At 49.9% G+C, this 14,517-nt stretch overlaps 1 protein-coding gene across 1 annotated transcript; it reads left to right on the forward strand.

Moving 5' to 3' along the window:
* The first annotated feature begins 2,026 nt into the window (after nucleotides 1-2,026).
* On the forward strand, nucleotides 2,027-6,412 carry LOC144146399 (kelch-like protein 10). Its single transcript, XM_077678386.1, has 2 exons — nucleotides 2,027-2,038; nucleotides 4,709-6,412. The coding sequence occupies exons 1-2, from the start codon at nucleotides 2,027-2,029 to the stop codon at nucleotides 6,410-6,412; spliced, it is 1,716 nt and encodes a 571-aa protein (XP_077534512.1).
* The last annotated feature ends 8,105 nt before the right edge of the window (nucleotides 6,413-14,517 follow it).

The raw sequence follows: 14,517 nt of genomic DNA on the forward strand, positions 1-14,517 counted from the left end.
GAACAACCCACGGATATGCATGCTTGAATTGTACGTAGTCATACCAGCAAAATATGAAGCTTTAAAATGAAAACAGAAACGTAAATATTCACGCTACACTGCGACACAACCGTAAACAGATGGACACACACCAGCCACAATTCGGAGACTCGCATCTACACTTTTATTGAAAGGACTCTCAAATATCTCAAACATGTACAACTTGTAGTTTGCGTTTGAAAAACGAGTTCAAGTGGGGCTTGTTGCGCAAAATATTTTTGCTGACAAAGATAACTTGCAGCGTAGTCACACAAACATCACGTACAACTCTGTCAGCTTTGAAACAATCTCCATTATTCAAAATGGCCTTATTTTATCAAGGTCACTCCGAATGCGAGAGGAATCATTCGCGCACAATTAAAGCTCCTGTTGTGCGATCTACCATATCTGTGCCCGTGTCTATGTCGAGCGATAAACAAGGTAAATAAACGTTCAGAGGCTTTCATGAAAGCCTCGTCTCGCGCATCTACGTCCAAAATTATTCGCATATTAAATACGCTTATATACACCCATGAAAGCACTTCAAAAAAGCTTTGCGATATTTTTATGAGACCATCCAACGAACTCATCGTAGTTTCAGCAGTTTGAGGTAGAGTTTACTCAAGCAGTTGGCATTTTCAAATACCTGCCTCTACAAACCTGAATCTTCGGGCTCTTGAAGCCACTTATCCTTGGTGTCGCAATGCAACACACAAACATTTCGCCGCGATTTCACACACACAACACATCAAATCACTTCCTGACATGTGCAAGGCACAGGGGAGTGTACACACGGTAGAAATTCGCTTCTGCAAGCACCATGAAGTCGCGTAGTCGGTCTTCTCCTCACAATAAGCTTTGCGCCAACTGCTTGGTTATGCCAGCAGTTCTAACCCAGCCGTTCTGATCTAAGGCTAAATAAATCAAACCCACCAAAGCGACCACAGCAACGAAGGCGTTGCTGGCGTCGTTGGGACGTTATGCCGTTATTTCATGCTCTTCGGGGGCCGGCGGCCCCACAAAAAATTTTCCACTGGTGGACCCAGCGATCACACCCTCCCTCACACATACATTGTCGCTTCCGGGAGGCGATGCACACACAGACGCACACTCCTGCACTCCTCTCGTTCTCTTGGTAACATCGCGGGCTTCCGTCTTTTTATTTTTATCTTTTATTTGGGCGGCGCTGCTGGTGTTCAGTGGAAGCCGTTGCGAAATGACAGCGTGACCGCGCGCTGCGCAGAGACAAAACCGCGCTTGTTTAAAACTGTTTCTTGCGTGATGCATCGCTTTCCTGTCGCCTTTGCGAACCATATACTATATTCTATTTAATAAAGTACCGTTTGGTTGTTCGTATCGCATGGCAACAGAATAGCGGTCATTCCTTCTTTCTCTTCTAATAATCGTACTGCGCGGAATACTATCCTTCGGACATCGTTTGATCACTGACTTCAGAAATTATGCCTCCGTTGCCCGCAAGATGGCGCTGAACACAGCGCATCAGTGGCGCCACCATACAAGCGCACGAGGCCCATACTTCGACTTCAATGTGCACCCAACTCAATAAATGATTTTTGTGCTTAAAAATCTCTATCTCTGTGCATCCTACGTTTGCGAGGCAGGACAGTGTTTGAAAGAAAAACAAATCCGAGGACATTTAAGCACTTCTTTTATGTTGGGAATGCGAAAGCATGAAACGTCCAGTTGTACTCCTGAGAGCAGGGGCGTAGCCAGGAATTTTTTTCGAGGAGGCCCGCTGTCGACCAAAAGATGGGAGGGGGGGGGATATGTAGGCAAGGCTTCTTGCGCGTTGTTTTTCAAACGAAGCTTGAAATAACTGTCTTCAACACGCGATTTGTGTATGCTGAGCGCAAACAGTAAAGCCCACCTTAAGGAGCTTAGGTGACGATGACCGCTATTCCAGTTCGCCGGTCTATGGCTAGGCCACGGGGGATTCGTTCGTCCGTAGAGCAGGCGGTTATGCGGGCACGTGCTCGTGAGCGTGATCATGAGTGCGCTCGTGAGTGACACACGCTCCCCGCTGTTCGTGAGGCGGAAGTGGAGGCCAACACTGGGTGTTTGGTATCAAGATTCGCGGGTTTTAGATCTTCCTTCAGGAAAGGGCCTAAAAAGTTTATTTATCAGCTATGAAGTACAGTCGAGCACGATTTGAAGGTTATCGCGCCAGCATCGAGCGGCCAAGCTTGTCACTGGCCTCGTAGGCCGGTGGCACGCTTGGGAAATAGTGGCAAGAGTGCGAAATGTTGATTTTCATGATCAAGATTTCGCACTCTAACGTGATATTTAAACTTACGCACAGCGGAACACATTATTGCGCTGCTGTTGAATGTTGAGCTTGTTGCGCATTTCTTAAATTTTATTCTGCTTTTAGCCGTTTCATTCTATTTTTAGACATGCCTTCAGTAAAATGCCGGTTAAGCAAATACAGAATGCTGATTCTAACCAAGAGGGAGGAAGCCCCCGCTGCAAGAGTCAAGGAAACAATGGAATAGTGCCAAAAAGAAAAAGCTCCGCAATAAAAAGAATTGTACAGTTTTGTTGATGTGGAGGAAATACAAGATGGGCAGAGAAATGCATTTCATATAGCAGAAATTATGAAACTGCAACAGCAATGAATTGTGATGTCGGTAGAAAAATAAACGTATCAAGGATTGATAGTTGACTGAACAAAATACAGTGACATGCTCTGTCATGTTATTACACTTTGTACCAGTGTAAAGACTAGGAATGACACGCCGAAGTCCAGACCACATGTATGCCTATATGAGGCTTTTCCTGCTGTTCCGCCATTTCCCGGCCGTGCTGTTCCGCCAGCGAAACAGCGGAACTGCCTCGATCTGCTCGCGGCAGGTTCCCGGCGCAGCTCGGTGTATCCGGAGCGATATGCAGCCGGGCTGTATATGTTTACATGTACAGCCTCTGGAGCGGGCACAGGGATCAGACGTTGACGTATCTCTTGTTTTCAGCTTTATATGAACAAGAATGCCCTTAAAACTGCAGTTTCCGCGCCTGCAGGCGACTTCAGGTGGTTTTTTCAGGCTACTTGAACCGCACCCCAGCCTGGCACAAAACATTTCGGGGGGAGGGGGGGGGGGGGGGGCACGGTCCTGGTGTCCCCCCCCCCCCCCCCTGGCTAGGCCCCTGCCTGAGAGGGATTACTTCCAGCTTGCATTGCCGAAGGGATTGGTAATTTTGCCGCTTGGGACGCTTTGCTTCGCCATGCGCATTAACTCCTTACAATGGCCTTGATCCGTTTCCTACGAGTTGCTGCGCGGCTAGTTCCTGCCGTCTTGCATTGATGACATTATGTGCTGGTCTGTTCGGCCATTCGACTGCTTTCTCCGTCTGGGGTGCACTGACGTGTGACGATTACCTCTGGCTACTGCCGAGTTTAGGCTCGCGGGGTGGTATGAATCGCGTTATGAAACTCCTTTCCCGTCAGATTTTTCGTGTTCCCTATTCTGATTTCCCCACGCCTCGTACTCCCAATAGATCTTACACAAATGGCACAACCCCCCTAATCACCACAATGCATCTATAGCCCTTGGAGCATCCACTGCCTCACATGGCACTGCCCAAAACTCGTTTGCTATGGAACTTTCCTCGCACTAACAACGGCCCCACCACAATATCGACCTGCATTCCTTATACACTGATAACATAAACTTCATGTAAAAATTGTCCCTTAAAAGATGCGTTATCGTAATAATATAACTACTTTTCCTTTTCTCCTGTATGGTCACCGCCAAGTCTCAAAATCAGTGTGTAGAACCGGGAAAAATACCGGTTCGGTTATGGTTCCGGTTCAGAGAAATGCATTTAATTCCGTTTCGGTTCCGCTTCGACTAAACAATGCATGAACCGGTTCGCGAACCGGTTCAGGGCTGAATTATCAGTGAAGTGTAAAAAAAGTTTTCCACTTTAAATTCCCCATAAATCTGAAATACACTGTTTGTTCATTCAAAATGCTGAATTTTAGGATCTGGGGCGGAATTGGCGGCTGCTGTCGTCATCGTCAAAATCGTCCTCTCACATAGTCACGATACTAAAACAACGGGAAACTCGTTCACGCTTCGTGCTAGAACGTTACGCGCAGACACTAAAAACACACCGCGACATTCGTTTACGCCTCGCGCTAGAGCGCTTCGCAACGCGTACTAAAAAAACACCGGCACACTCGTTTACGATTCGCGCTAGAGAGCTTCGTGCTTCAAAGACAAGAGACTTTTGCAGCAAAGCTACATACATGTACCCCCCCCCCCCAACGGTTTCATATCAGTTGGCAAAAACGCCAAGGCGCCAAGAATACGCTTATGCACTGCATGCTTCGCCCTTCCCCAGGTTTCATGTTGGTGGAGATGGAGCGGGATTTTTTATCATTGTTTTGTTGATAAAAATAGAGACAGGAATTAGAATAAATTTTGATTTGTCCAGAGGCTGCTGTTATATGCGCCTCGCCCCGCGAAAGAAATCTCATTGGCGATTATCCAGCTGTGTGAAGACTTCGCCGATGCCCCTCTGTGGGTATGTGCCACAGAAAAGAAGAGAAGACACGAAGGCACGCGTGGTTTGAGGCCATTCGCACTGGCGCGTGTTCAGTGCGGTTCGAGCCCTCCTTTCGGCAGCCATGTCTTTCTAAACTGACGGCCCGATATCTCCCGTCATACAGCGGTCCTACAACCCGTTGTGCGACTGTGTGACTCGTCCAAACGACGGAGTCCAGATCTGGGCGCACCGAGCCTCCCTGTGCACCACAAGCCCCTTTTTTCGCGCCCTGTTCCGTTTTGAGCCTGGTCGCATCGTTCTTCTCGAGTTGCGGGCGCCGGTCCTAGAGGCGCTGCTCACCTTCTGTTTCACGGAAGAGCTGCCGCTCAACGACAAGAACACCCTGGACATACTCGACGGCGCTGACATGCCTCCCATACAGGAAGCGCTGAACGTGTGCCTGGAGCAGCTGCTTCGCGGCATCAGCTTCAACAGTTGCCTCAGTCTGGCCGCTCTTGCGCAGCGCTGCTACAGCCCAAAGTTCCGGAAGGTCGTGCTGGTCTTCGTGCGAGAGCACTTCGACGCCGTCTGCCAGGCCAGCACAGAGTATCCGAAAACTTCGCCGACCTCGCTGCGAGAGTTGCTTTCTTCTGACGATCTCAACGTGGTCCGAGAGGCTGACTTGCTGTGCGCTCTTCAGCAGTGGTCTTTCGGCCGCGGCACCCCGATCGACGACATCGACGGGGTGCCGTCGGTCAACGATCGACGCATCGGCATTTGTAACGAACAGGATCTGGAGCGTGTACAGCAACGACGTCCGTCGTTGGCGCAGAGCCATTTGTTCCAGGAGGCAGTGGACGACGTCCTGAAGCGGGGTTATTGCAGGTGCTCGCCTGAACTAAAACCCCAGAGCTGCACGGCCGCGCCTGAGCGCACCGTAGCCACTTCGGCGAACATGTGCAAAGCCGTGAAGAGTGCGAGCTGCGAAGCACCGGAATGTTCACATTGTAGCACCGCCGAAAACCCGGGTCCAGTGCACAACTGCAGCCACTGTGGTGGCTGTAGTCCTGAGCTTTGGCTTCCACGCATGCCGTATGAGATGCTCTTCGGTGTGGGCGGCTGGAGACGCGGACAGGAACGCTGCGGCATCGAGGCCTACGACCCGCCTACCCGCCAGTGGATACTACAGTCAAACAAAGAGTACGAGCCCAGGGCGTATCTCGGTGTTGCAGAATTCGGCACGCATACCTATGTGGTCGGGGGCCTTACAAGTGGCACGCCCGTGCGCTGGTTGGACACCTTTGACACCGGGGAGCAGCGCAGCTCGATGCGCTTGGCCTGTGCCTATCTATCGGTCGTTCTACTGGGCGAACACATCTACGCCATTGACAGTTACACGGGAACGCAGCGCACAGACACCGTGGAGTGCTACAGTCCACAGACGAACCAGTGGACCGTGGTGGCTCCCATGAACCGGGTACGCAGCGACGCGGCGGGATGCGTCTTCAAGGGCAGACTTTACGTGAGCGGCGGTTCCAACGCCCAACACGCGCTTGCCAGCGTGGAGCAGTACACGCCCAATCTAGACCCCTGGAGCCCGGTGTGCCCTCTTCCAGGTTCCCGGGGCAGTCACCGCATGGTCCTGCACGTTGGCCGCGCCTATGTGTACGGCGGATTCAACGGGCACCGTCGACTGGACGCGGTGCCGCGAAGCCAGGAGGACGCGCTGCGGGGCTGGCAAGATATGCGGCCCATGAGGGTCACCCCCAGCACGTTCGCCGTAGTACAACTGAGGGACGACATCTACGTCATCGGCGCTTTTAATGGCTTTGGCCGATGGCGGAGGTGGAGCGGTACTCGGCGTCGACCGACACGTGGCACGCCGTAGCGCCGCTGAACGAACCGCTGAGCGCCTTGGATGCCTGCGTCATCAAGGGCATCGCCGCCTCCAGGCGATTCTTCGCTGAGAGAAGTCAGAACCTCTGAAGCTTCTTTAGTCTATGTCCCGGCGTCCCTGTACCTACTATGTTTTGAAACATGATTTTAGAGTTGGGTGTGCCTTTTATTTTGAAGGTTTAGGGCAAACGGGGCGGTTCGGCCGAAGAGCACGCGTTGCGAAGGGATACCCGTTTGCACATGTTCAGCGTCGCACAAAAATTCTGTGATGAGCGAATTTTCGACGCCATGGTGGTGAAAGGCGTGCGTAGCATCAAGCTGCCTCACTGCAGTCGGGCTTCCGCTGCCTGTATAGTTCAGCAGGGTAGCAAATATATACAGTTTCGAAAAAGAGCGGGAGTAAACTTCATTTAGGCGAGCCTTAGGTGCTGATGTCAGGGCATCTGCCTGGTGGGGGTTTCCTCTAGTCTGGGATACCCTGGCCTGTGCTGACCACCCGGGCCCTCTCCACCAGGCTTCGCTGAGAGGAGAGGTCGGAGCTGGTCAGCCGTGTCACCCACTGCTCGTGTGTAGGTTGAGGATTAGGAGTAAGGGAAGGGTTTCCTGACACCCTCATACTAGATGTTATAGGGTGCCTGGGGTGGGGGGCAGTATTAGCAAGATACTTGGTAGAGGGTGTGGTACATTGCACAGACTAGGACATTGTGGTGGTAAGAGTTTGTTTCAAGTGATCGGAATATTGCCGCTTCGGTTCTGGATATGTATAAGTAGGGTGGTGAGTATTGTCGGCGCCCGCGCCGGTAGTGGGCGAGTAAATCGGCGTATTATCGCAGGGGCGTAGACTTGAGTATGTCATCATCTTGTAGGTTATAACCCTCTTAAGAAACGGCCCGGTGTATATGGGCGCGGGCAGCGGCGTGTGCCGACTCGTTCTTTTGAGGGATTCGTGGCCAGTTGTACACACGATCAGTAGTTCTGGAAGTTGTTTAATTTGTTCTGGTAGGGATATTCGTCCGATCCGGAAATTGTGGCATGCTGCTTGGGAGTATAGCAGTATAACTGTGTAGTCTCCGCAAGTGGTGGCGGCTACGGCGATAGCAACTACTTCAGCTGTTTCTATCGAATTTGTAATTTATTTTTTTCAGAGTACCCCTAAAGGCCCTCAATGGAGGGTATTACATAGGGGGTGTGGGGGGGCATACACTCACTGAAAATACACATGTTGAAAGCAGTATTTAAAAATAGAAAAAAGGGAAAAAACACAGAGAAGAATGAAACAAGAAAACTTCGGTGCAATAAACAAAAAAAAAGCAAAAAAATAGAAAAGAACGAAAAAAGAAAATTTAAGTACTACAAAATATGCCAGGAATGCAACGTGTTTTAGGAAAAATATTTTCAACAAATAAACTGATTGCGCTTGCACAAGGAGGCACTTATAGGTGTCAAGGAAATTACTCTACGGAACTAGTTAAATACAGTTAAATACACAAAAGCGATGAAGGGCAGAAAAAGAGAAGAGCGGTGGGTCCACAAATACATTTCAAGGAACAATGCAATTGAAATCATCACAATGGCAAAGCAACCCTTGAAATTTAGTTATGTCAGTTTGGGTTGCTATATGTGAGGGTAAATCGTTCCAGTCAGTCATGGTGTGGGGCAGGAATGAGTGTGCATACGAGGACGAGTGACATAGTGGGCGCTTAACTTTGTTGGGATGATCGCTGCGTGTAAAAATGGGTGATGGAGGCTGAAAGAAATCGCTGTGAAGTGTTGGGTGGAAGTAGATTTTATGGAAAAGGAACAGCCGAGCATATGCGCGACAAACGCATAACTTATCCAGTTCAGCACGCTGTTTTAATGCTGTGGCGCTTGAAAATGTATAATAATCAGAAAAGATGAAGCGAGCAGCACGGTTCTGTAATGACTCGAGGTTATTTGTGAGATACGCTTGGTGAGGATCCCAGATTGCAGAGGCATATTCTATTTTTGGACAATCAAGGGTAACGTATGCAAGTCTTTTTACATGAGATGGGGCTTGTGTTAGATTACGCCTGAGTAGTCTTAAAGAGCGGTTTGCTGAGGCAAGGATGACGTTAATATGGTGGTGCCATGTTAAATAATTTCTGAAATGAAGACCAAAATATTTGTACGCGTTCGGTACCTCTATTGCATTATGGATTATACTATAAGAAATTGCAAAATGGGGGGTTCCACTTGAAAACGACATTTGCTTTGTTTTAGATAAATTAAGGGGCATCAACCATCTTAAGCACCAAGAGTTAATAAAGTATCTAGGTCAGATTGGAGACTGTAACGGTCGGTATCACAAGAAAAGGTACAGTAAATTACAAGGTCATCAGCAAATAGGCGAACACGGGATGATACACACGAGGGAAGGTCGTTAATGTAGACTAGAAAAACTAATGGGCCTAATACGCTACCTTGAGGGACCCCTGATGTTACTTGAGCGAAAGCAGATGCGTGATTGTTGACAAATGTCATGACTGCAGGAAATTCTTATCCGTTGGCGTCGGAGAGAGAAAAAAAATTACACCATCTTCCCGTGGGGAACCATGAGGAGGATGCGAAGCATCATGGGGTTTCCGTTTAGGTTCCATTGTGTTGCCGTTATGTTGTTTCATTTATCGGAGCACGAATGGGAACGTAGTGTGAACCCCCATGTAGAGACTGAGAAATGTAGAGAAATGTAGAGACAGCAAAGAGACCGACACCCGCGTTACCTCATCGAACACCCCCTGGTTCTCGTCTTTCTTTATTGCGGGCTTACGCTCCTACCCCGCTGCCCGCCCTCTTCGTCCTCTTCTCTGGCTGAGCTGCAAGGCGCATGGCGCTTCCCGCCCCAGCTTTCCCACGGGAAATTCAACATCCTCCTCTAAAGTTTTCAGTTCGTCGTTTCCGTTGACGTTCAGCTTCGCGTGCCTTCGTTGTATCAGTAGCTTCTTGACGTAGTTTGAATGAGTCAAGGACATAAGGCGCGTTCTTAGCACATGCTCCCGTCTTGGTTTGTAGCGCGGTGGGAAGAGCGCCACGTACCTCCCGTTGCGGCCAGAGAGTCGTGGGATCAAAACCGGGCGCCGCCTAACTATTTCTTTTTTTAGTGGACTGCGCTGACGTCAGGCCAAACGCTGACGGGGCTGAAGAGACGCGCATGCGCAGTAGAGTGCGGACGGCGGACAACAACGACAACAAGGGAGGGAGAGACACAGCCCCAAGCATGAGATGCTTCGAATCTAAAAATTGGCAATGCATGCATATAGTCGCACAAGGCTTGCACCATAGCGAAGCTGGAGGATTTATTTCTATGTATATACTGAAGGACACAACACCCCGCGTTGCATTAGGTTCGAAATTTATTTACATGTTGCGTCGTCGCTTTTCACTGCGGTAGTACCAGTCATCGTCATGTCCATCTACGGTCAAATCTCGATATAACAAATCAGCGGGACCACCGAAAATTGTTATTTTGAAATATCGTTGTAATGAAAAATTGTCGGTTATAATTAGGATACGACAGTGCTGCTGGACCACGGACACAAAGGAAGAGATATAGACACACATGTGTCCCACAGTCGTATCTTAATTACGTTCAACCAACAACCCAAAATAGCCATTTTGGCGGTTATAAGCCAGTGCGCAAATTTCGGAATGAAAGTGACGTACGTGAGCAGTAGAAGCGTGTGCAGACAGGCAAAGTCTCTAACAAAAAGGTTGCGCTTACTTCAAAGCTACTTTATTTTAACAAATGAGTTATATCCTTCTGGCGCGTTCAGCACGCATGAGGGATTAGGAATGCCTCTATATATTCCGCCATGCAGAACACCTCATTCATTGCACCGAGCAATTGAAGTGCGGAATTTATTCACGTGGACTAAAACATTACTGTTCGACGCGATCTCATCTTCTCGGTTCCGTTTACCACAGTCGTCTTCGTTCGCGTCGTCATCGTCACTAAAAGTGACGACTGCTCTCGCATATTCTTTCCTTTGTCGTTAGCTGCATTTATCTTTAGATCTCGCACAAACTTCGCAGCAAAATCACCCGCAAGAAAGAAATACCTGCCCGCACACGTGATTAGCGTGAAGAGCGACCACCCGGCCACCGTCACCCAACACAACGAGAGAGAAAAGAGGCAAATGAGGCTAGGCCTGCCAGGCTACTGCGCATTAAACTACAGCTCTGTGGTGGCGCTAGATACTGGCACTCGACATGGTGATGGTGATACATACTGCAATCATAGAATGCACAAAGAAATGGGGTTTTCTGTTTCACGCGAGATTTGCGACGCTGTTACTTTTAGCCGAATTCGTTCTGATGTTCCTTAGTTATAATGGGGAAAATAAATAACTTGCGTTATTCTGAAATATGGGCTATATTGAAATTCGTAGTTGTGAAATATATTTACATTGAAAATATCAGCAATCTTGCGGGGATTCTTAAAATATACGGAAATTTGAGAAGTTCGTTAATGTGGGGTCTGTAGTACGAGATTTAACTGCATATCGTCGTCTCCTCATGCATGAATGGCGGGCCCATATCGTTTTGTCTGCAGGCTTTCCCATTTCGCTACCCCCCTCCACACCAGTCTACCCTCCACACCCTCCACACCAGTCTACCCCCCTCCACACCACTCCCTAACCAACCAGCAAGCCATAATATATCGTCGCCTTCAGACCGGTACCTTTTACAACCACGTCATCCTCCACCAGATCGCACCCACTATCTACCCCCGTCAATGCCAACACTGCGACACCCCACTCACCACATTCCACCTCGTATACTCCTGTCCCCACTCCCCTAACCCACCCCCCTTCCCCACCCCGGAGCAGTGGGAGACTGAGCTGACCAGCCCGGACCCGGCCCGCCAGAGGGCCTTGGTTTCTCAGGCCATTGAGTCGGCCCGGTCGAGAGGCATCCTGGACTAGGGACGCTTCACCACCACCCTTTTCCCTTTCCCTTTTGCTCCAATAAACGTTTACTACTACTACTTTCCCATTTCTCTTAAAGTAGAATGCGGCAGCACGCGCTAGAACCGGTGGAAACCCGCTTTGCGAACTGTGCGTCTGTAGCGCGAGCTGTCTTGTGCTCCCCCCTTCAGGCGTAGACGCACGTGAACTGTTTTCTTGGTATTTTTTGCGAGCGCCACGCGCAAGTCTGGACGACGCCGGGTGCTCCTCGTAAGGCGCGTGTTCACGTGAGCGGTAAACGGTGGGAGTAACTATGGTTCGGGGTTATCTGATGACACTTTACTCCGATGACTGCCGTTTACTCCGATCACTCCGCACATGCACGCTATCTCGAATCCGATGTCGCATCGGTGCCACCGATAGGCGTCGCCGGTGCAGACCGCTGCACGCCGCTCGAGTGTTATAGAATATACAGGGCTGTTGCGGTCTGTACATAGTGTTCTAGCGGCAGTAACATTTCCTACTTGAGCTTGGTCTGTGTTATGCCAACGATCAGTTTTCACTCAGCTGCAAACAAAAAATCCAACCTGCGCACGTGTCTGAACTAGCACTGTGCAGCGGATACCGAATGGCCAACAGGAAACTTGAGTGTACAACAGACCTATGTTGTTGGGGGTGGTAAAACCTGCTTATAAGCAAACAAGGCAGAGGGAACAGGATGTTGGCAGCCTCCTGTGTCGAGCAGAAAAAAACATACTCTTATTGTGTGATCCCCTCAAGCTTCTTGCCGAACACGCTTCCCTTGGTTGTGTGAAGCGCTGATGTACATACCGATTATACAGACAAGGCCGACATCCACAGCTCCCTTTTTTCTTCTCCTGGCACTTGGGCTAAATGGCTCAACGCCCTCCCGCCCGAAGTGGCCCCCCAATACAGATCGAACTCGCCCTCCTCAAGGACACACGAGAAGCATCGGTCAGGGCCGATCCTTAGCGAGACACTTGTCCGCCCCCTCTTTAACAGCGTCCTCGGTAAACACGCACCGGTGTTGCCCCAAAAACGGCGCTCTGCACAGCGCACCACAATGGTGCGTATCGGCAAGGAGCGTTGATCAAGGTCAGAGAGAGCGGTTCAGAGAGAGCAGAGAGAGCGAAAAATCAAAGCCCCTTTCTCAAGAGAAAGATGGTTAAAGCGCGAAGCTTTCTGCAATGTAATCTGAGACGAAGTCAAAGTCCTAAATGCCAAACACCTCGACCGTGCCGGAATGGCGCAATCGTGTAGACGGCGGATTCATAACACGAGAGAGAGAGAGAGAGAGAGCGAAAGAGGGTGAGGATTTTGTTTTCGTCAAAACGAAGGGAAATGTCGCTGTCGGAGTGCTTCTTGGGGTCTCGGTGCCTCCGTCCAGGCTCCCACTGATGGCCTTCTCGGTGAAGTCACCAGGCCACGTTGCCCTTTCCTGGTCTTCTGGCTGGCCAGCCGCACCTTTCGTCGTTCTTTCGGCTATTGCTCGATTACGAGTGGTGACGTGTTTTTTTTTAAAAGCTGGCATTTCTTTCTTCGCCATAGTTTTCGTGCCATTAAATAGGACGCCCCGAATTTTCCTTGCCTGTTGATTAGAAAGGAAGAATAAGATGATAAAGAACGGTGAGCTTTGCGATATTCATTATCTCTTCCCAAAAAGATGGTTAGTCCGTGGTGGAATGAAGACGGCGTGCTGGCGTATATTTAAAGGCAGGCCGCTTGGAAGGTAGTTCTTAGAAACCAATGCCCGTCTTACTGGACCAACAACAAATTTGCGGCCGCCATATTCAACAGGCAGTATCTAAAGCGAAAGAAGTCCATAACACCCAGAAGTTTGCCGCTCTCAAAAGCCAAAGAATAGGCGATTGCTATCTAAGTTTTTTCGATCGAAAAAGGTGCTACAAAAGCATTACAATGAACATTCAGTGGTTCAGTCAAAACAGGAGTCCACTGAAGCTCTCGAACAAATTGTACAGGAACCTAAATCCCACTTGTCTTATGTTTTTTCCGCTCCTTTCATCAGTCAAATTTCTAATGTTGGTTTCAACCCTGTGACAATGTCGGAATTAGCTGGCGCTGTTTCACAGCTGTCTCTGGCTGCTCCGGGGCCAGATGGCATTACTGTGCCAATGTTAAAGTTTTTATTTGAGCAATCCTAAAGATTTATTCAACATAGTAAATACGTCGCTGAAAAATAGCTCGATACATCCGGAATGGAAACTCTCTAAGATAGTGCTGTTTAGGTTATGTCCCAGATAACATCAGGCCGATTTCCCTAACTAGCAACTTGGTAAAGCTCATCTAGAGGATACTGCATGGTCACCTTATGCGGTTTCTCGAAACCAAAAGTATGTTGAGCCTGTGGGGAGCGCCTTGGCACGACACCTTCTGGCCTAGAGGGTGTTGCCCAGAGCCCCACGCCGCGAGCTCCCTTCCCTTGCCCTCCTCGCCTGCCGTGCGGCTACCGGGCCGCAAGACTGGGAGACGTCGGCACCCGAGGGATGGCGCTGGCGGACACGGGGCAGAAGCAGCGATGGGGAGGAGCGGGCGGTGAAGAAGAACCGCGCGCGGGGACTCGGACTCGGGACGAGCAGAGTGTTGTGGTGATGGTGTGCGTGTGTATGTCCGGACGGGCGACAGCGTGGAGGATGTAAGTAAAGAGTTGTTTCACGCAACCGCAGTGTGCCTCATTCCTTGGCATGCCGTAGAGAGCAGGCCCACATCTGGCGCCCGAACGTGGGGCTGATGTCAAGCCCACCCGTGGACATTTGCTCTCTGCGGCTGCCGGGAAGGGGCCCACTGCGGTTTGGGACGGCATTCCTTTGTTCTGGGAAGGAAGCGCCATTTTGGCAGTGGGAGACCAGGGCTTTGAGCCGTGTAGATGCATGCCTTAAAGGGACACTGAAGTGATTTGTAAACATTGCGGGATTACTAGCGCAAATTGTAGTTCGGAGTCCGTAGGCATTGTTTCGACCACTCTGGCCGCGTTTACGCGAATTTATTTAGTAGAAAAATCAATTCGAAAATGCTGTCCTCCTCTCTTTACGCTCGCCCATTTTCTGTGGCGTTTTCGTGTGACGTCAGCAGGAGATGAGCTGGAAAATGGCTGCGCTACTGCACGGTTCGCCGACCAGCCGACCTACCGATC

The sequence above is a fragment of the Haemaphysalis longicornis genome, unplaced genomic scaffold (genome assembly GCF_048455015.1).
Source record: "Haemaphysalis longicornis isolate Haplotype H1 unplaced genomic scaffold, Haemaphysalis longicornis Haplotype H1 scaffold_1, whole genome shotgun sequence".
NCBI classification, from domain to species: domain Eukaryota; kingdom Metazoa; phylum Arthropoda; class Arachnida; order Ixodida; family Ixodidae; genus Haemaphysalis; species Haemaphysalis longicornis.